The sequence below is a fragment of the Mus musculus genome, chromosome 11 (genome assembly GCF_000001635.26).
Source record: "Mus musculus strain C57BL/6J chromosome 11, GRCm38.p6 C57BL/6J".
Classification (NCBI taxonomy): Eukaryota; Metazoa; Chordata; class Mammalia; order Rodentia; family Muridae; genus Mus; species Mus musculus.
Genome location: NC_000077.6, coordinates 103,921,279 through 103,945,684, shown reverse-complemented (window position 1 = coordinate 103,945,684; position 24,406 = coordinate 103,921,279). Strand labels below are relative to the sequence as shown.

General features: G+C 42.8%; 1 protein-coding gene across 1 annotated transcript in view; it reads left to right on the top strand.

Moving 5' to 3' along the window:
- Nsf (N-ethylmaleimide sensitive fusion protein) overlaps nt 1–24,406 on the top strand; it is a 132,275-nt gene that overhangs the window by 8,372 nt on the left and 99,497 nt on the right. The window contains exons 2-4 of the mRNA NM_008740.4: nt 14,870–14,955; nt 16,842–16,941; nt 19,498–19,537. Of these exons, the coding sequence (NP_032766.2) occupies nt 14,870–14,955; nt 16,842–16,941; nt 19,498–19,537 (226 nt within the window). The remainder of the gene's footprint in view (nt 1–14,869; nt 14,956–16,841; nt 16,942–19,497; nt 19,538–24,406) is intronic.

Genomic DNA, 24,406 nt, shown 5'->3' with positions numbered 1-24,406 from the left:
CAAAAAAAACAAAAACAAAAAACCCCAAACCACCACTATCACAGACAAACAAACAAACAAACAAAAAAGGAGATGGGATTTTCAAAGGCTTCAGATACTGAAATTAGCTGATTGTCCTGGAACTCACTCTGTAATATCTACAGAGTGGTTGGTCTCAAACACAGAGATCTGCCTGCCTGTCTCCCAAATTTTTATACAATATATTCTAATCACACTTTCCTCCTCTGTCAACTCTTCCCAGATCCTCTCCACTTCTCCACACATCAAATTCTACACTCTCCTTAGAAAACAAAACCAAGGAACATACTGAAAAACCCAAAACAAAACAAAAACCCCCATAACTGCCCCCCAGAAGTCAAAATATACTAGCAAAAACCAAACACCAAAAAAAAAAAACAAAAAAAAAAAAAAACAAAACCAAAATTAGACAAAAAAGTCAATGAAAATACAATTGAGTTTACTTTGTATTGACTAACTACTTGTGGCCAGAAAAAATAAAATATTTGAAAAAAAATTTATTTGGGATTCCAAGGTTGTGGAAAGCAATGGAAAGGTCCTGAGAACACAGAAGGCAGAGAAGGGCGCTCAGGCTAGTCAGGCCCCTGGAGAGGAACTGTGAGGAAGCCATCATCTGAAGAGAGACCGCCAAAGAACCTATCGTTCTGCCCGTTCCGAAAGTCTAAAGAAGCCAGGTGTGGTGGCTCCAGTCCTAGCTGCGGGGGCAGAGGATTGCTGTGACTCTGAGACCAGGCTGGGCTACATAGCAAGAGACTGTTTCAAAACAAGAGCAATGGCAGTGCTAGTAATCAAAAGAAGTCAGCGGGGTCGTGTGGACGTTTAGCGGCTAGAACTAAGCATACGATGGCCGCTGCACCTGAGTGAATGGGGTGAGGGTTGGCGTAGACTCAAAACACTTTATGATGCTCTCCTCAGAAAGGAGTGAGAGCTTCTTGGATAGCTTTAGGTTTTATATATATATATATGTATATATGTATGTCTATCTATATATATAGATCTCTCTCTCTCTCTCTATATATATATATATATATATAGATAGATAGATAGATAGATAGATAGATATAGATAGATATCCAGAGTAACCACAGAAGTAATAAAAATATGAATAATAATGGGAAATTAAATTAAAAAGATTTTTTAAAGTAGAAAAATAAATATAGAAAAAATGCAATCAAGAGGAGTCAGAGTGATAAAAATAAAATAAATAGAAGCAGAGGCAGGTGTGGTGGTACGTGCCTATAATCCCAGCACTCAGGAGGCTAAGGCAGGAGGATTGAGAATTTGAGGCTAGCTTAGGCTCTGTACCAAGATCCTGTGTCAAACAATACTCACAAAATATAAATAAACAAATTCTACAAATTCATTCAAAAGAAAAGAATTCATCTTAGATTCTTAAAGAGTATATTGAAAAAATTCTAAGCTCGGCAACTATTTATTTGCTTATTTAGTCATTCATTCATTCATTCATTCATCCATTCACTTCCTCATCTATCTATCTATCTATCTATCTATCTATCTATCTATCTATCTATCTGTCAATCTATAATCTGTCTGTCTGAAATAGGTTTCATTATGTAGCCCTGAGTGACCTCAAACTTGCTTATGTAGAACAGGCTGGCTTTGAACTCACAGAGATCAGCCTGCTACTACCACCCACTGCTGGGATGAAAGGCATGCATCAACTGGGCCTGGCTCCCAGCCATCATTTTTAGGTTAGTCACTAAAGATACAGCTAAAAAGCAAAAATGTAAAAGATAAAAAAAGAAAAGGTCTCATCAGATAATTCCGGAACAAAAGAGAGGTAAAATAGCTACAGTAATACCAGACAGGATGAACTTAAAACAGAAGGGACAGAGCGGCCTCTGGCAGCAGTGGTTCGGTTATCCAGAGATAAAACAGTTCTACGTGTGTGTGCATCTAATTGCCTCCATATACAAACCAGAAAGCGATGGAACTGAGCAGGCCAGGAGGACAGGGGAAATCACAGGGACAAGAGAGGAGCCTTCTCACCTTAAAGTCTGCTTCTTTCTCACCAGCAAGAATTTCAACACAGTTGATAAAATGTTCAGAGAAGGCCTACATGGAGACAAAGCCTTTTGTATAGAGGTATTACAGATACTGCTAATATTGTGGGAACCTTGCATAAGGCCCAAGAGTGTGTGGCCTTTGAGTATAGCTCTGGTTTTTTTTCCCCACATATAAACCTGAAATTTTCTGAGAATCTCAAACAAGACTATACCCTTGATTTACGATTTTTTATAAAAGATTTATTTATTTTATGTATATGGGTATACTGTAGCTGTTTTCAGACACACCAGAATAGGGCATCAGATCCCATTACAGATGGTTGTAGGCCACCATGTGGTTGCTGGGATTTGAACTCAGGACCTCTGGAAGAGCAGTCAGTGCTCTTAACCGCTGAGCCATCTCTCCAGCCCCTGATTTATGATTTTTAAAAAGTGTCTGAATTCTTTTTTATGACCCTTGTGACCTATGCTTTTTCCTTACCAGCTGCAGTTCTGCTCAGTACTCCTAAGGACTTACTAAGGAGGAAAAAAAAAAAAACATGAAAAGGTTTCTTTGCAACCCTTCGAGGTGTAACTTCAGATGCCCCTAAACTGCACGTATGGCTGTTACAGAGAGCTTACGTACTTTCTCCTGAGAGCCCATACCAGTACTGGAGTGTAGTGCCCTTTCTAAAGCTCACCCATGCTTAAGTGTGTCTTAGTAACCTTTCCTAATACTACCTCATACCTCCTTGTGTCGAAGCTATTATTTGCTGCTAAGTGTAGGCTCTTGGCTTTACCTGACTATGGAGTGGTCTGGTCTGTCAGAGACTCCTTGGGCCACTCCAAGTGGCAAGGTAGCACCACCTCTGATCAAGCTGCTCCTGACAGAAATGGTGATAGCAGGGAATTTCAGGCTTCTCTTCATTATTGATGAGGAAACAAAATGGTTATAAGTATAAAGTGATAAAAAGCAAGTGAAAAATCCAGTTTCTCTCTAGGCCTGGTGGCGTGGGCCTACTTGGGAAGCTGAAGCAAGAAGGTTGCAGTAATTAAGATCCTGTCTGGGTTTTAGACCCAGTATTGGGGTTGGGGGAGGGATTTATTTTAAAGAATAATGAATCCAGCTTCTCAGCTGAATTGACTGTATTTCAGGGGCTGCACGGGACTAATGGCTGCTGGAGCAGACAGCACAAAAACTGTTTCCACATTACTCCAGTTTGGATGGCTCAGATCAGCACCTTATTCAGGGTACACGTTGAGCAGCACACCCAAGGTGCAGAGCCCTGTACTGAACACAGTGCAAGTCAACGAGAAGTGAGATTACAAAATGGCCAGCTAAGGACCAGCAGATTTCTTACTCAGAATAAAAACAGAGATAATTATGGAGTAAAAATAGACTCCATTATATTAAAGACTTCGCATCAAAGGGCACCCTTGAACTTTGTTCAGACTGATGTAACAAAGTCCTACTTACGCAGTGGCTTAAACAACAGAAACGGATTTTCTCCTAGTTCTGAAGGCCAGAAATTCAAAGTCAGGGTACCACCTAATTGACTGATGAGTTATTGCTTCTGGACTGGATGCCGCAGCATCATGGGGTGGGAGGAGAGGGAGGAAGGGAGGGATGGGGGTCGAGGAAGAGAAAGCTGTCTTTTCCTAGAAGGTTAGAATCCTTTCTGAGTAGAGCCCCATCCCCTTGATCTTAACCTTAGTTACCTCAAGGTTCTCATTCCAGAGTGATCAGTGGGTTAGCAGTGCAGGCTTTAGGTTTTAGGGCCTTGGTATATAAATGTGAGTGGGTGGGAGATGAAGAAAGTTCATCAACAGCACACACCGTATGAGAGAAGGAAGACAATCTGCAGGGTGCAAGAAGACAGAGTGCATGCATTTGATAGAACTTGCACCTAGACTACAAGCCAAACAAAACTTGCCAACTAATCATAAAAAGAAACAACGGAAAGCCAGTAGAAAAATAGAGCAAAGGTTCCAACAGGCATTTTCAGAAAGATGATGACTCTGACATTCGCTCTGTACTTGACCTCATTCATCCTCAGAGAAACAGGAGCTGAAGCTCGGGGAGGCTGTGCTGCACTCTCACCAGGAAGCAGACTGAGAGACCCAAGGTCCTCCCTCAGTGCACTGCTGCGGTGGGGCAGCTGCAAGTCCTCTGCTGGAAGGAATGAAGAGGAACCAGTACAGCCCCCTTGAAACACCTGCAGTGTTCCAAAGCTGCACACAGAAACTCGTACACTGTATTTGCTTCCACTTTCTTGGGTTTGTTTTGTTTTGCTTTGAGACAGGGTTTCTCTTTGTAGCTTTGGCTGTCCTGGAACTCAATCTGTAAAGGAGGCAAGCCTCTGAGATCCACCTGCCCCTGCCTCTGCCTCCCCAGTGCTGGGATTAAAGGCATGTGGCCAACACCCCCCCCCCCCCCAGCATTCCTTCCACGTTTACAGTGTGAACTCATCCAAGGAAATCAATACCCAGTTTAAGAAAGGAGATCCTCCCAGCATCCCACACTGCCCTGTCTGCATTATCCTCCCGGCCCAAACTGCTGCCACCTTCATCAGATCAGAGGACTAGGGGGACGAGTCTTTATCTGTGTGGCCATGGGGTGGCCATCACGTCACTTGCAGACATCGGTCCCTTTGTTTTCTTATTTTTTGGTGTGCTAGGTAAACACACTAGTCCTGAGCTGTATTCCCAGCTTGCTCAAAAGAGCCTGTCTAAGGGACTGAAGTAGGCTAGTAATCCCAATCGCCTTTCATCAGCCATACTGACCTAAGTCTTTAAAAGTAATCTCTAATTATAAAATAACTAAGTGATACCATTGTTATGATTGTATTTGTTATTAAGCTGTATTAAGTGAGAAATCTTTCCGTGTTACAAATATGTTGTGAATGTGTGTGTGTCTGTGTGTGTGTGTGTCTGTGTAATTACAGGGGTGCAGATCAACACCAGCAATTAAGGTAATTAGAGTGAGGCCCATCAGTGTAAGTCAATGGATTTTGCTGCTTTGAAGACATGGTATCCATTAGACCTTAGAGTCCGTGATGTCCTTAGGTGCAAAACTTTTTTATTTTCATTTATTTATTTTTTGTTTGTTTGTGAAAATTTGGGGTCAAATTGTTTTATTTAAGAAACTTCAGAGGAAACTGTTCAGAGTAAGAAAATTCTGTTGTGGAATACAGTCATAAACGAGACGGCATTTTAGTTGTGAACACACCTTCACAGACACACACTTTTCTTGTTAAGAGTCTCAGCAACCTTATGAGCTGGCACTGTCAAAATCTGGCTCACAAAATAAAACCCGACCAACTAAGAACCCACAGGTGCTATCGTATTTCTTCACGGTGAAGGTTAAAGGCTTACCCCAGAGCTCAGGACCAAGGCTAGGATGTCTCCTGGCCACTTCTATTCAACATCATTGCAAGCGTTAGGTAGGGCCATTGTGCCAGGAAAGGAAGAAAAGGCATCTGTAACCATCAGTCTATGCAGACAGCACGGTGCATCCGTAACCATCAGTCTATGCAGACAGCACGGTGCATCCGTAACCATCAGTCTATGCAGACAGCATGGTGCATCCGTAACCATCAGTCTATGCAGACAGCACGGTGCTGCACCGTTTCTTTTTTGTTGCTGTTGTGCTGGGGATTGAACCTAGAGACTCAGTGCATTCTGGGTAAGTGCTCTACCATCGGACTACGTCTCCAGTCCCAGATGACACTCCTAAAGAATTTATCTGGAGGGGGGGGAGGGATGGAGGGGGAGGGGAAGATTTAAAGCTAGAAACAACGTTCAGCAAAGCTGTAGCATAGGCAAGCAATATCCAGCACCAGTTGCATTTCTCTCCCATGACAATGGCCAGTCTGAAAGAGGAAATAAGTAAACCGTTTTATGCTCTGGCATCAGAAAGAATAAACAAGAACAATTCAAGGACCCAACCCTGTGACCCTTCCAAGAAGGGCTAGATTTAAAAAATGCACATTCTTGAATTAGGCAATGGTTTTTAAAGACGTGATACAAAAGCGTCAGCAATCAGGAGAACTAGGATTTTAACAAAATTGAAACTTTAGTGTGTCAAAGGAGATGATTAAGAAAGTGAAGGCAACCCCCAGAACGGGAGAAAGACTTTGTAAATTGGGTATCTGGTGAGCATGTATCGGAAATTGAAGACGTATGTTCATGTGTAAACTTCTACAGAGAGCCACGCATGGTGCTGCACACTGTGATCCTGCCACTCCAAAAACGGAGCAAGAGAATCACAAGTTGGAGACCACAGTTAGCTATGTAAGCAAGGCCCTGTCTCAAAAACCAAACAAGCAAAAACACAAAACAACAAATAACACCCCCAAACTCCACATTCGGTTGCTGCCTGGCTGTTCATAGCAGCATTCTTCTTAAAGCCTCCAAGCGCAAACAATCTGAATAGTCACTGAGGTTGAAATGATAAGGTGTGGCTTGGGGGGCTTGAGAGATGGCTCAGCAGTTAAGAGCACTGACTGCTCTTCCAGAGGTCCCGAGTTCAATTCCCAGCAACCACGTGGTGGCTCACAACCATCTGTAATAGGATCTGATGTACTCTTTTGGTGTGTCTGAAGACAGCTACAGTATACTCATATAAATAAAATAAATCTTAAAAAAGAAAGATAGAGCTGGGCAGTGGTGATGCACACCTTAAATCCCAGCACTCGGGAGGCAGAGGCAGGTGGATTCCTGAGTTCGAGGCCAGCCTGGTCTACAAAGTGAGTTCCAGGACAGCCAGGGCTATACAGAGAAACCCTGTCTCGCAAAACCAAAAAAAAAAAAAAAAAAAAAAAAAAAAGAAAAAAAAGATAAAGTGTGGCCTGCCCATACAGTGGAACATAGCCAGGCTGTAGAAAATAATGACATTTTCGTGGCTATGCACTGCAACATGCCGGAGCCTGAGAAGCATTGCAGTGAGTGAAATAGGCCAGACGCACGGGACAAACACCATATGCTTGCGTTCTCACAGACAGCTTCTTTTACCCAGCATTACATTCATGTACATACATATGTACACATGCGAGCACACATACTCACCCCGTACACTCCCGTCAGAACACAGCCCAAGCACGTGAGTGAGGACGGTGCTGAGTACCTGTGAGAAAACTCCAAGACAGCGAGAGTCTTGTGAACCCGTTTCCTCAAAACAGGGAACTGATCTCAGAATGCCTTGCTATGCTCCCCTCCCAGGTGTAGCAGATAGCAGGGCGTTTTCTCCAGATTGCTCATTATTGCTTGCTGACGTTATTCAGTTAAATGTTTAAGCTCTCCTTTCTGTGCCTCTGTGGAAACACGGTTTTGCCACGTACAGCTTGTCCTTGTGATTGTCGACGGCTGGAGCTCATGAGAGCTCTACTCAGGTGATTGCTCTTGGTCCTCAGAGTATAAATTGCCCGATGCTCTGACTAAACTTCAGTTCGCCTCACGTATTGGCTCCGTTCTCCCAGGTCCCGCTGCCCGTAAATGGTAAATATATACACTGATGATTAATTTTTACTGAATACCTGAGTAGTATTTTGTCTTATGGCCACAACACTGTTGTTTATCCATTCATCATCAGGAGGACATTTGTGACCTTTCCAGTTTTGTCTACTATGAATACAGATGCTACGAACCTTTATGTTTAGTGTTTGTGTGGACGTAGGTTTTCGGTTTACTGACTGACCAGAGACCTGGGGCTATATTTGCTAGGCCATATAACCTTTATATGAAGCTGCTCTGTACTGTTGCCAGTATTTGATGTTATTGCTGTTTGATGTTCTCATTTTTTCCGCACGGATTTTCCCCCTGAAAGATCAAAGTGAAAGCTTCTTAAAATAGACATTTATAAAAGAATCTTGAGGACTCGACAGGTGTCAAGAGGTTCGCTCGTTATGTGCACAGCATTCGTCTGAGTCAGGGAATGTCAAGGATGCTCCAAGAGACTTGTGAAAATGACTATGGCACACCAAGCTTTTTGTTTCCCCCTCCCCCGCATCCCAGCCTCGTATCCCACATCTTCAGAATTTTTTCTTAATTAAATTACATTTAATTATGTGTGTGTGTGTGGGGGGGGCGTGGGTACGGAGGTTTCTGCATGAATCATGGCCTGCATGTGGGGAGCTTGTGGGAGTCAGTTCTTCTTCCACCGTGTGGGGCTTGGGGATGGAACTCCTCAGCTTGGAGGAAAAGCACATTTGCCCACTGAGGCTTCTCACCAGCCTGTCTTCAAGAGTTTAACAAGAAGCCCAGGTGTGGTAGTTACACATCTGTAATTCAAGCCCTGGGGAGGTAGAGGTGGGGGATTAGAAGTTCAGAGCCATCCTTGATTATATAATGTGAGTTGTAGGCCAGCCTGGGCTGCTTGAAACTATCTCAAAAAAAAAAAAAAAAAAAACCATAAAACAAACCAAAACCAACCAACCAACCACACACACACACACACACACAACCAACCAACCAACCAAAAACCAAAACCAAAACAACCCCCTTTTTCTTGTTTTTGTTTTTGTTTTTCGAGACAGGGTTTCTCTGTATAGCCCTGGCTGTCCTGGAACTCACTCTGTAGACCAGACTGGCCTCGAACTCAGAACTCAGAAATCCTCCTGCCTCTGCCTCCCAAGTGCTGGGATTACAGGCATGCGCTGCAAGTATCATCGGAGTTTATAGTGTAGGAGGTTCTGTGGTCTTGCAGGTGACCATTTATGGTAACATTTCTATGTTGCTCTGGACCAATCGTATCTACTGGAACCATCTGCAGTGGTAGAGATCAGGCACTTGTGATATTTGAAATGTGGATAGTGATACTCCAAAATGAAATTCTAAGTTTTCATTAATGCTACTAGTCCTAGGTCTGGGAGTTACTTTGTTGCAAAGTGAAGGTTTCTTTTCTCTTCCTCAGAGATGGTCATTTAAAACAGCCATGAACACTTGTGGCCATTCCTCTTCCTGCCTCAGCTTTCCCAATGCTGGGATTACAGATAGAAGTCATGGGCCATACGCCCCCTCCCCTCCCACACACCCTGCCCCACATGAAAGGGCAATTTTAAACCCTTAGTTCTTCAGAGTGATCCCCTAGGAGAAATATTTGAGTGGGGGCATGTCAGCTAGGCTGGACCTGGGGCAAGTTTCTGTGTATTCCTCTCTTTCCTGTGGGAATCTGCAAACCTCTGGAGAAATGGAGCCAAGGCCTGAGGCGAGAGGCCTGAGGAAGAGACAGCATGTTCTTCAGGGTTATAGTCAGGGTAGGAGGGAATGTCTGGTGATGAGCCCTTTCTAGTCTGCTAGCACACTCTGATTTTCTTTTCCCCTTTCCTTTTGGATAGGGTTTCTGGTGGTCCTGGCTGGTCTTTAGTCCCTTTGTAGCTGAGGGTCATCTTAACCTCCTGATCTTCGTGCCTCCACCCCTCAAGTGCTGGGATTACAGGAGCGTTCGTTACCACTCGCTGCCTCATATTGAATTTTTCTTTATTTGACCGTGCTGTTATTTGATTTAAAAGTTCACTCAAGTAATCTATTTTCTAAAGGAAACTTTTACATAAGACTGTGTTATTTAAATTGGCAAACTGAAATACTGTCCAGAAAATCCTGCTTAAAGCCTGCACTTTCCTCCCCCCACCCCTTTTTTCTTTTTGAAAAGAAGCAAATTCTCTGCCGTTTAAAGGCTCTGGAATGACCGATGTCATAATTACTTCCACTGGAGTTCCCTTTTGTTTGATAACCTTGACATTCTTTAAGAATTGCCAGTGGCCTATAGCCCACTACCCATACTGTTTGGCATTTTAAATTACAATGAAGACACTCCTATATCCTTAAGCAGTTATGTGTTCCAGTAACTTGAACAACTCACCTTAATAAAACAACCCATCACTGATTATAATTTCATGTTTAAAAGGCTATATGCCTGTAGTGTTTGGCTTGTATTTTTTTTTTTCCCTAGAGGCAAAGTCAGTTTTAGAAAAAAAAAAAAAGTATGGAATTTTTCCTTGGCATTTCTATGGTAAATAGACAACTTGACTATTTATAGGGACTTACACTTTGTTTTAAAATGAGATACCCTGCCTGGCTTACCACCAAAACACAGATGCTTCTGCCTTCTAATAGGGAGGCCCTTTCCTCGTAGCATCTGTTTAAATTGGCTGCCCAGATGATATCCACAGATTCCCACCCCCTTCCTATTAAAGGACATTGACAGGTAAACAGGTTTACAAATGAGGTTAACCTACCATTTTGTAAAGTTTCTATTGTGTTGGCTCTGTCATGGAAGTAATTTTGTTCCATTTATTGATTTATATTTTTCCAATATGTATATGTATGTGGTGTGCCTTTGTGGATGTATGTTTTTTGCATGTGTGTAGGTGCACATATTTGTGTACATACATGTCTTCTGTGTGTGTATATAAAGCAAGAGGATTATGTCAAGAATCACCCCTCGGGGCTGGAGAGATGGCTCAGTGGTTAAGAGCATTGACTGTTCTTCCGAAGGTCCGGAGTTCAAATCCCAGCAACCACATGGTAGCTCTCAACTATCTGCAATGAGATCTGATGCCCTCTTCTGGTGTGTCTGAAGACAGCTACAGTGTACTTACATGAAATAATAAATAAATCTTAAAAAAAAAAAAAAGAATCACCCCTCAATTACTCTTCATCCACTGAGATATCAGCTCTTGGCCAAACTCAGAGCTCCCATACATGGCTAGGTTCCTCATCCAGTTTGCTGTGTGGATCCCTTGTCCCTACCTTCAGAGCTATCTTCCTAGCCCCAAGTTGTGTAGTGATTAAGTCATCTGAATCTAATTCTGTGATATCCTAAATGACCTTGAAGGGATACTGCCTTGGACACTTGTCCTTTGGGTGGTTTGAATTGGGTTTGTAATCTACGATTAACCAGCACTCACTGTACCAGGCCCAGGAGTAGTCCTCCGGAAGTATGGACATGAGCAAAATCTAGTCTCCAACCTTAAGAATTATCCTAGGTATGATTCAAGTGTGTAGGCAGACAGTGAAGGTCATCTTCAGGGCTTCCATGCATGTCTTCTCAGTTCTGTGGGGAGGGGCAGCTGTCCAGAATGTCTCCTAGAATAAGTATTGTCTAAGCTGAGAACTGTAGAGTGTATAAGAATTGGCCAAGGAAGGGATGCAGATTTAGGGGAAAGATAATCAAGGGAAGAAACTTGAAAGTAAAGAGACTCTAGGAAGATAGAAAACTTTAAATTGTTAAGTTTTTGATGGATGGCTGGTCCAGGTGTGACCCTAACAAAATGCTCTTTCATTTGGAAGGTAAACTTGTGACCTTGACTCTGTTCATGTCATGGGAAATTGGTGCTTTCCAAACACTTGATCACGAATTCACATGTCAAATTATTTATATAATCCTAGTATGTCCATATTGCATATTCACTGATGTGCTGAGATTTTATACACACAGTCAAACATAAAAAAAAAAAAAAGAAGCAGCCAGTGATCAAATGTATAATCTCATATCTTTACCAGTGATCCCAAAGCGAAGCGAGAGTCATTGTTCTTCGGCATCTTGCTTAACTGTTTTGCGATGCATCTGCTCAAAGGCCCGTTCCCAAATTTAGCTTATTTTGTCACTTGATTTTAGTGACAATCAAAGCTTGGATCAAAGTAAAGGAATTTGGCTGTACTTTTGAAATTATGACATTGTTTTTTTTTAATCAAACTAATCACCATTTATGGAAATGTTTTACTGAAACGTGGCTAGTACATTTCCATCTGTCTACTGTTTTTCTTCAAATTAATTAAAATGCATTACACTTTCCGTGGTGCTAATACATGTGTTCAGAAAAACCCCTGGAAGCCTTCACTCGGATAACATGAAGCTTAAACTATTCTGTTTCTAACTTTAAAAACACACACACACACACACACACACACACACACACACACACACACACTTAGGGGTTTGGGGTTTCTTTGTCTTTAGGTTGAGTGTCCTGGAGGTCACAGGACAGCTTTCAGGAGTCAGTTCTGTGGTTCCTGAGGCTGGAGCTCTGGTTGTCAGACTTTGGCAGCAGGAGCCTTTACATGCTGAGCCACTGGCTTGAATATACTCTTTTCAGTGTTTTTGTTGTTGTTTTGTTAATAAAAGATTTAGATAACTATTCTTGCTTTCAACCCTCTTTGTTTCAGTTTTTGAGACAGGGTTTTTCAGTGACTTAAGTGGCCCATAACTCACTGTGGTGCCCAGGCTACCCTGATAGTTGTAGTCTTCCTGCCTTAGTGTCAAGACGGCTGTGATTACAGATGGGCACAACACCTTAAGCTCTTTTAAATATTTGTAGTTACCAGTAATCATATATGATCTTGAGAGAGAGAGAGAGAGAGAGAGAGAGAGAGAGAGAGAGAAAGGAAGAAAGAAGAAGACGAGGAGGAGGTGGAGGGAGAGAGGAGGCGAGGCGAGGTGAAAATGGTTGAGAGCCCTGGATGGTCTTCAGAGGACCAGTCTGGTTCCCAGCACCCATTCTGCATGGCTCACAACCATCCGTGACTCCAGCTACAGGGTCTGACACTGTCTTCTGCCCCCTCAGACACCCACACAGGTGTGCTGTCTGTCACACATACATAAAAATAATTTTTAAAGAAGAAAATGATGCTACTTCCTATCTCCATGTGGAGCGTGGGAAAGATTCAGTATTGTAAAGCCCCTGTTAAATAAAAAGGCCTCAGGGACATCCTGGGGCATCCTGCACACCCCTGGTTCTGACCAACCTGTGTTGGTAATTTACCTGTCAATAGGGCAGCGACTGCCAGTGTTTTCTACACTTCAGGACTTGTGTCTGCTCTTCTAGGAGAGCTGCTGTGGCATCTGATTAGCATTAATACGGTTTTGTGAAGATAAGGCTAGTTGCATTAACCAGCCCATGCCTTAAAGTCAGCAGAGAGAGAACTTCATCTTGGGTAATGAAACTTAAAATCCTGACAGGATTAGAGGGTTGTTGGTTTTTGTTTGTTTGTTTGTTTGTTTGTTTTAATGTCATTAGTTCTGGAAAGCTTATCTTCAATAACTATAAAATGAATAGAAGTACTAATATCAGCTGGGTGCTGGAGGTGTACACCTTTAATCCCAGTACTTGGAGGCAGAGGCAGGTAGATTTCTGAGAGTTCAAGGCCAGCTTGGTCTGCAGAGCCAGTTCTAGGATAGCCAGGGCTACACACAGAGAAACCCCGTCTTGAAAAACCAAACCAGGGCTGGTGAGATGGCTCAGTGGGTAAGAGCACCCGACTGCTCTTCCGAAGGTTCGGAGTTCAAATCCCAGCAACCACATGGTGGCTCACAACCATCTGTAACGAGATCTGACTCCTTCTTCTGGAGTGTCTGAAGACAGCTACAGTGTACTTACATATAATAAATAAATAAATAAATGATGTAAGCACCATTACCTAGCTCATTTCCTTCTTTCAAAAAAAAAAAAAGAAAAAGAAAAACCAAACCAACCAAATAAATAAATACCCCCCCCAAAAACCCCTCAAAACCCAAAGTTTGGTGTGGACATACACACCTGTGATCCCAACACCCCAAGGCCAAGGGAAGAAGGGTCATCATTTTAAGGCCAGCTTGTCTTGAGGGTGTCTCAAATAGTCAAAACATGAAAATAAAATAAAATAAAAAAAACCAAAACACCAAAACCCAACCACATATACAAGAAAAGGTTAAAGTGCATTATATCAGTTTGTATCTGGACAACAAATTTAAGGATGATCAGCTTTGGCTTGCAGTTTGAAGGATAAACACTTCGAACTATGGCTATTGATGTCAGAGCTGACCCCGGAGTCTGTGGAGAACAAAGGTGTTACTGAATAAAAACCCCCATGAGGCTGGGATACAGCTCACTTGGTGGAGCGCTTGCCTACCAAGCTTGAAGCCCCAGGTTCAATCCCAGAAGCACCTAAACCAGACACGGTGGCACACTCCCGTATTGCCAGCACTCAGGAAGCGGCGGCAAGAGGATTAGAAGCTCAAGGGCAAGCCTAAGTTTGAGGCTAGCCTGAACTATATACCGAGGTGTACCATTATTTAAGAGAATATTTGGCTAGTAGTTAACCAAAAAGGCCATTGGTTGCTGTTTTTCTTTTTGGGTACACCTTATAATTATTTTTGTTGAGAAATGTTTGGAAGCTTTTTGTGTTTTTTTTTTTTTTTGAGAACAGGAGCTTGCTGTGTAGTCTGGTCTAGCCTCAGACTTTCAGTAATCTTGCTGCCTCAGGCTAGAAGATGATTTCCTTTCATCTATAGGAAATACAATTTGTAATCACTTGGGGTTTCTTATAAAAAGATGCCTTTTCATAACACCTTTTTATCAAATTTACTACTTGACTTTATTGCATTTTATCAGTCATGATTCTTTCCTATGAAAGAGATAGAAAATCAATTCAAATAAGCTTGAGCAAAAGAATATATCGGCTCTAAGCAGTAGTCTGGACTGGCCTCAAGGACTTTAACTTGGTTGTCGGGTCTGTGTTTCCAAGTGTGTATCTGATGTGTGTGGCCTTTGCTTTCTGTAGGTTTCTGTTGATGCCATTTAGAGTGGAAAGCCTTTATGCAGTTGTGTGGTAAGGAAGGGTGCTTTCTTCTAGTGCCGGGGGACACGGGGGATAGGGGTGAGCGTGGCTGCACACAGGCACAGAAAATGAGAGATAGGCAGCTTCCCGAGTGAAGGGGTTGCCGCTACCCTGGAGGAAGAAACACGGGAGTCAGGATGGAGGGACATTTACTACAGAGTCTGTGGTGATGGAGAGCAGTGAGCAGGAGGCATGCGGTGTTCTTTAAGGTTGAAACCATGACTTATGTTTCTAATCGTTGATTCTTTCAGACTATGCAAGCTGCGAGATGCCCTACTGATGAATTATCTTTAAGCAACTGTGCGGTTGTGAACGAAAAAGATTTCCAGTCTGGCCAGTGAGTAGCTGTCTGACTTGATTCTTTTAACTTGCTAGGTATTGTTTTAGAATACGATTCCAAAGAATCATCTTAGGAAAACTTTTGGAAATTGCCTTTTTTTTTTTTTTAAACTCTTGCCAAGCTGGAAAATGGGGATGAGAGTTATGCATTTCTGTCATTACACTGTCAAACCTTGATAAATGCAGCATATATACATTATTCATAAACTGTTTTAAAGGTTGATTTTCTTAGGCTAGACACACTGGGTATAGGTATCACATAACATGGTTGGTAGTCACCTTGCTTTGAAGTCTTATTGTCCAAGTTTGGATCCTAGTGCTGACAGTCACAAACTGATGGCATTTGCCATTTTTGTGTTCCTGTGTCCTGATCTATAAAATGGAGGAGTTGTGAGGGATAAGTTGCCCTAATGAAAACATTTACAACAGTGCCTGGCATGCTCGTGATCCCTTCAGAGTTTTACTAGCGTGATCACTGTTACTATGGTAATACAAGAGGAGCGGAAGCTGAAGGTATACAAAACCCTCACATTTTTAAAAGCACTTTCATCATAATTTATCTTACCTGACTCATGTCACCTACCGACCTTCCAAAGACTGTTGGCAAGGTCAGTGCCATCCACATCATAGGTCTGGGGACCTGTGGTCTCCGCCTCAGCGTGAGAGGGAGGTATACTGAGCATTCTGTGCTGTCAAACTGAAGATAAGGCTGATCAGTGAGGGGGTTTTATGGCATTCTTTCACACACGCTGCACTTTCCACTTCAAATGTAGCAGATACACGGGGGCAAACCATTAACACGTGCAGCACTGTGAAAAAGCTGTTTGCTGAAAGACAAGGTGTGTCTGGAGGTGACACTTAGTGGCAGAGTGTGTGCCTGGCTCCAACAGCTCCGAGGGGCTTGCTCTGCAGCAGTTCCCCACCCCCCCTCTCATTCACATACAAAAATAGTGCCAGCACTTAACAAAAGTCAAAGCTTCTATCCCAAAGGACTCATTGGCTTCCTGGGGTAGACCATTACCATGAGATGGCATATATATATTTATTATGGATAACTTCTGCTAACTTATGAATCAGTTCAGAGTTCTTTGAAGTTGGGCTTCTGTATGGAAGTTGATGTATTTGGGGAAATTTTTCATTTGTAATATCTGTTTTAAAAACCGCTATCATGGGGCTGGTGAGATGGCTCAGTGGGTAAGAGCACCCGACTGCTTTTCCAAAGGTCCAGAGTTCAAATCCCAGCAACCACATGGTGGCTCACAACCATCTGTAATGAGATCTGACGCCCTCTTCTGGAGTGTCTGAAGACAGCTACAGTGTATTTACATATTTTATTATTATATTTATTTATTATTATAATAAATAAATATTTAAAAAATAATAAATAAATAAATATTTAAAAAAAACCCGCTATCATAATGTTCAGGCTCTGAGAGAGTCTGAAGATTTCCTAAGCAACCTTAAAAACTAACAGCTAGCTCATATACATATGTTCTAGCTCTCCTGCCTTTGGTTCTCCTACATTTATTTTATTGGGATATGTGAAATTACCCTCAGAAAAGGAAATTCATCTTCCTCGTATTTAATAGCAAGGACTTTGAGTCGTGCTTTCAGTTTCCTGTAAACTGGAAGCCTCACGAATCAGATGTGCTCATTGGAACTTGGCTGCATTCTGCTCATGTTGTGTGGGCCTAGATGTCTTTATGTCTGGAAGATATTTTGAGTTACAGGTTTTGGGAGCCCAGTTTGTGGTCTTCTGTCAGGGCTCTCCTATGTGTTGTCTGTGTCTCCTATGTGTTGTCTGTGTCCGTCAAACGTGAGCATGGGAAGAACACACATAGAAGCCATTTCTCGTTGGCACCCTGACTGTGCTCTGTGTTTTAGGCATGTGATGGTGAGGACGTCCCCCAATCACAAGTACATATTTACGCTGAGGACCCATCCGTCAGTGGTTCCAGGATGCATCGCGTTCAGCTTGCCTCAGGTAACAAAAATGAGTTCTCCTTAGCAGAAAAGTTGCAGGCGTCAATTCATTTTAAGCAAACGTTGCTCTCTAACTGTATTGATTCATAGCAAAGAGAACCACCTAGATGTTGCATACAGAATTTAAAGATATATTAGTTTTTGAAAAAAGCATTCATTTTACTTACTTTGTTTACAGGGAGGGCACTCATGCAACAGTGGAGGTCAGAGAAAAGTTGGCAAGAGTCATGTGGGTCCTGGGCTCAAGTTCATGTCATTAGGTTTGATGGCAGACACTTTAGCTTTCTGAACCATCTCACTGACCCTAAAGATACATTTTTAATTTGTCAACTATTTACAATGATACTTTTATAGTATCTGTATTAGTCAGGGTTCTCTAGAGTCACAGAACTTATGGATAATTTCTAAATAGTAAAGGAATTTATTGATGACTTACAGTCGGCAGCCCAATTCCCAACAATGGTTCAGTCGCAGCTGTGAATGGAAGTCCAAGGATCTAGCAGTTACTCAGTCTCACGCAGCAAGCAGGCGAAGGAGCAAGAGCAAGAGCTAGACTCCCTTCTTCCAATGTCCTTATATTGTCTCCAGCAAAAGGTGTAGCCCAGATTAAAGGTGTGTTCCACCACACCTTTAATCCCAGATGAAAGGCATAGCCCAGATTAAAGGTGTGTTCCTTAACTCGGAGATTCAATCTTCTGGAATCCATAGCCACTATGGCTCAAGATCTTCAAACCAAGATCCAGATAAGGATCTCCAAGCCTCCAGATAAGGGTCACTGGTGAGCCTTCCAATTCCGGATTGTAGTTCATTCCAAATATTGTCAAGTTGACAACCAGGAATAGCCACTACAGTATCTTTAGTTTTTTTCAAGTTAAAAAAAAAAGTCTGAGGTATTATCAGTTGGCTGTTCGAAAAAGTGTGATGTGCTTTTAACACCGAGTCCCAGGGTAACACATCATTTATATTATTTATAAAATTGACATCTAATAATAGAGGTTTCATAATGCTGTGCTGTTCGACCTAGCCTGTGGAGAGTTGTTGTCTAGACTACAATCTGGCTTTCTGGGCATCTCTGGAGCTTGGAAGGCATAACTGTGAGTGGATTGTGAGGAGTCCACAGTCATGGTGCCCAGTGCTCACCCCTAGTACCAAAGGTGCCACCTGACTCCCAGGACCCACATTCCTAGCAATGTAAATTTTATATTTGTTTCTATAGATTAAAAATTTGGGCTATACGAGACCCTGGCCCAGTCTCAAAATATAAATGAACTGATTAATTAGTTTAGTTTAATAGTTAATATAGTTTAATAAAACGTTTGGACTGTCTAGCTTTGAACAGAGCTCCAGGCTAGCTAGGGCCACAAATTGAGACCCTGTCTCAAAAAACAAAACAGAATCCTCCCAAGATCCACTCCAAGCCTCGTGGAATGTGATAACTGATTCGATTCTCAGGACAAACACTGGATACCGGTACTATCATCCAAAGACTGTCTTTGCGGTTAAAGTGCGGAATCGCAGTGTAACCAGTTGCTTTGTGTCCCAAAGCCTAGACTGACTAGCGCGTTGCTAAGTGTCATCTTGGCCAGAGAGAAGGTGGGTTTTGTAGAGGATCTTTTGGGGGTGTGGTCAGAGGAAGAAGCAGGAAACTGGAAGGGGAGCACTCGTTGCTTTCGGTGTAGCATCTTTTACCCACCCGCCCTAGGGTCCACTGTGGTCACATGAGCAGGCAAGCAGTGGGTTTTCAGCCAGAACTTATGTCCCCAGAATTCTGTGGAGCACTATCAGTAATAACTGATTTTAAATCTGATAAGGTAGCCCTGAATTCTTACCTAAGTGCATTCTATTCCTGTCTCCTGCCAGTATAGTCAGGACAGGTGACTGGCTCTAAGCACCCGAAAATCCTTTGGCCGGATTGCACAGAGTAATCCTGACCACTTCATGATTTCAGTGTGGATCATCTGACCAGTTTTAGTTTAATTTCATGAATTTAATTTGTTTTTGTGGTTACAGCAAATCACACACAACTAACTGCAGCTGTGCACTAATACAGACCCATCTGCCATAGGAAGATGGGGAGGTGTATTGTGTTGTACAAAACTTTGCACACCACGGACAGCTTTGCTCTAGAATGGGTGAAAATTGAAAAATATTCTCTCATGGTTCTGAAAGCTGGCAGCTCGCAAAGGCAGCATACAGCTAGCTGCTCCCGAGGGCTCCAGGAGGGCTGGCCGTGCGGAGCCGGTGGGGTGTCGGCAGTCCGTGGCTGGCATCACTTCATTTTTACCTCTGTCATCACATGGCGTTCTCCTTGCATCTCCAGTCACGTTGGCTTAGGGCTTATCCTAATGCAGTCTGCAAAGACCCTGACTATAGATGCAGTTAATCACACACCCAGGAGCTAAACACTGGCGTTTTGGGTGTGGGTGATCACAGTTTCGCACATAACAACATACTGTGTCTTGGTTTTACAGTCTTTCTGAAGTTCATAGCTACCCATCTTTTTTTTTTTCATTTCTCTGATACTGACTTGATTTTAACTGTCCTTTTTATTTTATAGCGAAAATGGGCTGGACTTTCTATTGGACAGGACATAGAAGGTAGGTATTATTATTATTATTGTAGCTACCTAAAGCTGATTTTTTGTATTATTCTCAGTTACTGAGATCTCTATAATTATTGATTATTGGACCTTACACATTGATTACCAGTGACAGCTGTGCAAACCGAGAGGCATTGTGTGTTGTGTAGGCTTTCCTCCTTTCCCAGTAAAGTAGTCCTAGAATAACTACAATTCATCAGATTTTACCTGGCAGCTGGAGCTGGAATTCAGATCCTCATATGTATGGGGCAAACATTTCACTATCTGAGCTATCTCCATGTCCCCTGATAATTTAATTTTTATCTTTAAAAAAAAAATCTTGGGCTGGTGAGATGGCTCAGTGGGTAAGAGCACCCGACAGCTCTTCCGAAGGTCTGGAGTTCAAGTCCCAGCAACCACATGGTGGCTCACAACCATCCGTAACGAGATCTGACTCCCTCTTCTGGAGTGTCTGAAGACAGCTACAGTGTACTTACATATAATGAATAAATAAATCTTTAAAAAAAAAATTGGCCGGGCGTGGTGGTGCACGTCTTTAATCCCAGCACTTGGGAGGCAGAGGTAGGCGAATTTCTTGAGTTTGAGGCCAGCCTGGTCTACAGAGTGAGTTCCAGGACAGCCAGGGCTATACAGAAAAACCCTGTCTGGAAAAACAAAAAAAAAAAAAAAAAAGTTTCTGTGAATGAAGAAAGGAAAACTAAGGTTTTGGGTTTTTTTGTTTTGTTTTTGTTTTTGTTTTTTTTGAAACAGGGTTTCTCTGTATAGCCCTGGAACTCACTCTGTAGACCAGGCTGGCCTTGAACTCAGAAATCTGCCTGCTTCTGCCTCCCGAGTGCTGGGATTAAAGGCTTGCGCCACCACACCCAGCTCACATTCACAGAATCTTAATAAATTATCTGAACATATTCTCTTTTGAGTAGTTTGCTAAACTCATTGCTTGTCTTGTATTTATATCTGTTCTAAGTTTTGGTGTTCTGATTTATTCTTGAGGGGGCTGGGATAGATATAGCCCAGTGAGAGTTTGCCTCGTGTGTTGGTTTGCTCTCTATTGCTGTGATAAAGATTATGACCAAAAGAAATTTGGGGAAGGCAGGGTTCGTTGGGCTTACATGTCCTGATGGGAGCCAAGACTGAAGAGAGTCAAGCAGAGGAGCAGAGCAGAGGCCATAGAGGAAGGCTGCTTATAATGTATTCCACAACCCAGGATCAGCTGCCGGGGTAGTACTGCCCAGAGTGGGCTGGACCCTCCCACATCAATCATTAATCAAGAAAATGCCTCATTAATTTGCCTCCAGACTCATCTAATGGAGGCACTTCCCAGTCGAGGTTCCCTCTTCCCAGTTACTCTAGTTTATGTCAAGTTGACAAAAACTAATTGGCACACCTAACATGCATGTGTACACAACCCTAGATTGGATCCCCAGATCATAAAAAGCAAACAAGAAAACCCCAAATCACGGGCTGGAAAGATGGCTTAGTGCTCACGAATTCAGGAGAATCAGGAATTCCGATCCCTGGCATCCACATAAATGTCGGCTGGGTGCGGTAGCCTACTAATGACCTCAGCATTTGGGAGGCAGAGATAGTATCCCTAGATCAAGCTGGCTAGGGTATTCTGATCAGCAGAATCAGTAGTTCCTGGTATAGAAATCAATGAAAGAAGGTCTCTACATGTATGTGCATGCACATGCACCCCTCCCCCCCAAGACATAAACTGTACCCAGACACATACACATAGGCACACATACATACACATGCAAATCCACAACAACAACAAAAGATTTGTCTAAGGATAGATAATTTAAATTTAAATTTAAATGTGGATTTAGTGTTTGTCTCTGTGTGTGTGTGTGTGTATTTTCAATTTCATGGATATTTGGGAAGGACAATTAGTAGTATTTTGTTATTTGTTTGTTTCTTTTTATAGTGACTTTGTAAGCAAGTGTCTTTCTCATGGTTTTGTAGATAAGATTATTGGTCTAGGACGTTCTTTTCCGTTACTGTGGAGAAGTGCAATCTTTACTGTAGATAATTTGTATGAAGTAGAAGAGGAAGTAGAGAGGTTGGTTGGCATGGCCTGTTTCTCTGTTGTTTTTGTATGATCCTTAATTTTCTTTCCTAATTGCCTCCCTTCCCCCCACACTGCCACACTTCTCAAAGTACTATCCTTTATTTATCTGAGTCTTCAAAAATAATTGATCTTGGGCCTGAGAGATGGCTCAGTGGTTAAGGGCACTGGCTACTCTTCCAAAGGACCCGGGGTTTAATTCCCAATACCCAGGTAGAGGTTTACAGCCCTCTGTAATCCCAGTTCCAGGGGATCTAATGCCCTCTTCTGTCCCCCAAAGGCTCTATGCACTGATGCCTGATAAAGACAATACATCCATGCACATTAAATTAAACAGTCAGGTTGAAAAAATGTTTCAGCTGTTCAAGGCTAAGCTCACAACCAAAACATTGATTAGAAAAGGAAAAAGATTGATGTTGTTACCTCTTTTTATTTATTATTATACATAAGTACCCTGTAGCTGACTTCAGACGAACCAGAAGAGGGCGCCAGGTCTCATTACGGATGGTTGTGAACCACCATGTGGTTGCTGGGATTTGAACTCTGGACCTTCTGAAAAGCAGTCAGTGCTCTTACCCATTGAGCCATCTCACCAGCCCTGTTGTTGCTACCTCTAGTCTTATTTATTTTCAAGTGATTTCTCTGTTCCTGGAGTTGTAGATTGCCACAGCCTATGTTTGTTTCCTCTATCTTGAGGGAGTCTCACTACAGAGCTCTAGCTAGATGGAATTCACTGTGTAGACCAGGCTGGCCTCCAACTCAGTGGTCTTTTTACGTTTGTCTTTCAAGTGCTGGGATTAAAGTTGTGCACCACCATACCTGGCTGAATTCCAAGTCTTTGCTTTACTGCTGCTCGATGCCTGGCTTACCTTTGGGAGGTGATTTTGCCTAGGCTTTGTCTGTGATCATCACCCCCCCCCCTTTTCTGCAGTGAGAGCTCTGTATGCTCATACCGCTTTTCAAATGATTCCGTTCCCATGGTGTTCTGGAACCGCTGCCGGGGGACTGTGTGTTGTTCTCGTTGCTGTCACGGGGCCACCGTTATCTCTCAGCCCAGTGACTTTGAAGCCATTCTCAGATGTAGTAGCTTTAAGCTGGATCAAAGGCGATAATATTTGAGAGAAGTTGGTATAAAGTGCCAGCACATTGTTCACTGCTCTCAGAAAAGTGACAGCAAAGGACTAGGAGAGAATCCCAGTGGGAGTGTCTGCCCAGCTGCCCAGAAACGTGCCAATTTACTTCTTCCCCCTGAGTCGAGGGAAGGCCGGCTCAGAGCTTACCTTTAGTAACTTTTACTTTTTTCCCCCTGAGTCGGAGGGAAGGCCGGCTCAGAGCTTACCTTCAGTTGGCCCTTTGTTCATTGTGGAAGCAAATAAGAGTGCTGAGAAAAGCCGGAGTGAGGATGGAAGTCCTTGGTTTCGACCGGGACATTTGATAGAGAGGGATGCACAGTTAGAGCTTTCCAGAAGAGCCTGAAAGGGTTACCTGGATGGTCTATCTTTAGAAACAGTTTCACAGGCTTTGGGGGAATCTGATTCATGTGAGGGTGTTTTTAACAGCCACCTTTAAGCCGTTCTTCTCAGTCACATTTTGGGAGACACTGACATAAGCGATTCCCTTATCCGTCTCACCTGGAGCATAGCATAGCATAGAGGAGAGCAGAAGAGTTAGCGCCAAAGTGAAGTAGGTCAGCGCGAGAGGCCAGGGTTCCCTGTTTGCACAGACGAAAGTGACTACCTTGCGAAATATTTAATGAGGCAGTGTGTTTGAATTTAGGGCAAGTTTCTAATTTCTTTAAATTCATTTGTTTAAATAAGAGAGCAAGAGTGTCTTTAAATCTAACTTTTGAAAGATTTAGTGTGTGTGTGTGTGTGTGTGCCTGCCTGCATGACTTTGTGAGTTTATGTTCATCTACATACATGCCAGTGCCTCCAGAGGTTAGGGCCATTAGATCCCTTGGAACTGGGATTCCAAGCAGTTGTAAGCTGCCCTGTTTAGATGCTAGGAACTGAACCCGGGTATATGCTCTTAACTTCTGGGCTGTCTCTCCAGCCCTTAATTTTAACTTTTAATATAGGGTTTTTTTTTTCTATTTGAAAAGGTGTATGTGGTGGCTCGGTTGCCAATGCCTCCCACTGGTTCATATATTCCAGTGCTTGGTCCCCAGTTGGTGGAACTGTTGAGGAAGGATTAAAAGGTGTGGCCTTGTTAGAGAAGGCATGTTACTGGGGGCTAACCTTGAGGTTTCAAAAGCCCAGGCTAATCCAGTTAACCTATCTCTCTGCCTCGTGTTTATGGACCAGAACATAAGCCTGGTACCGTCCAGGGTCTTACCTGCTTTCCTGCTTCTGTGCTCTCTGCTGTGATGGTCATGGATGCTAATCCTCTGGAACTGTGAGCCCCCAAATTAAATGCTTTCTTCTCTAAGTTGTCTTGGCCATAGTGTCTTATTAGAGCAACAAAGCCGTAACCAAGATTGTGTACTGCAAACTTTCATGGATTAAAAAGTGCATCTTATGGCTGACCATATGTTACAAAACCAGTTTTCTTCTACTAGAAATGGCTTTCTTGTCTCCATTCAGAGCTTTAGAGAGGTGAACTCTCTAAAGGGGACTTTCTGGCTCAAACTATAAGTGAAGTGACTGGGCTGGACTAAGGCAGGTGGGGCAGATGTCTGAAGGATACCTTGGGGCCTGGCTGATGTGGAGAGTGTGGAGGCTGGTTGTCAGCATCGGTGTGACACAGCTGTGCTTTGGAGAAATGGCATTTCAAAAACTCTAGAGTGGACGTTCTGTCTGT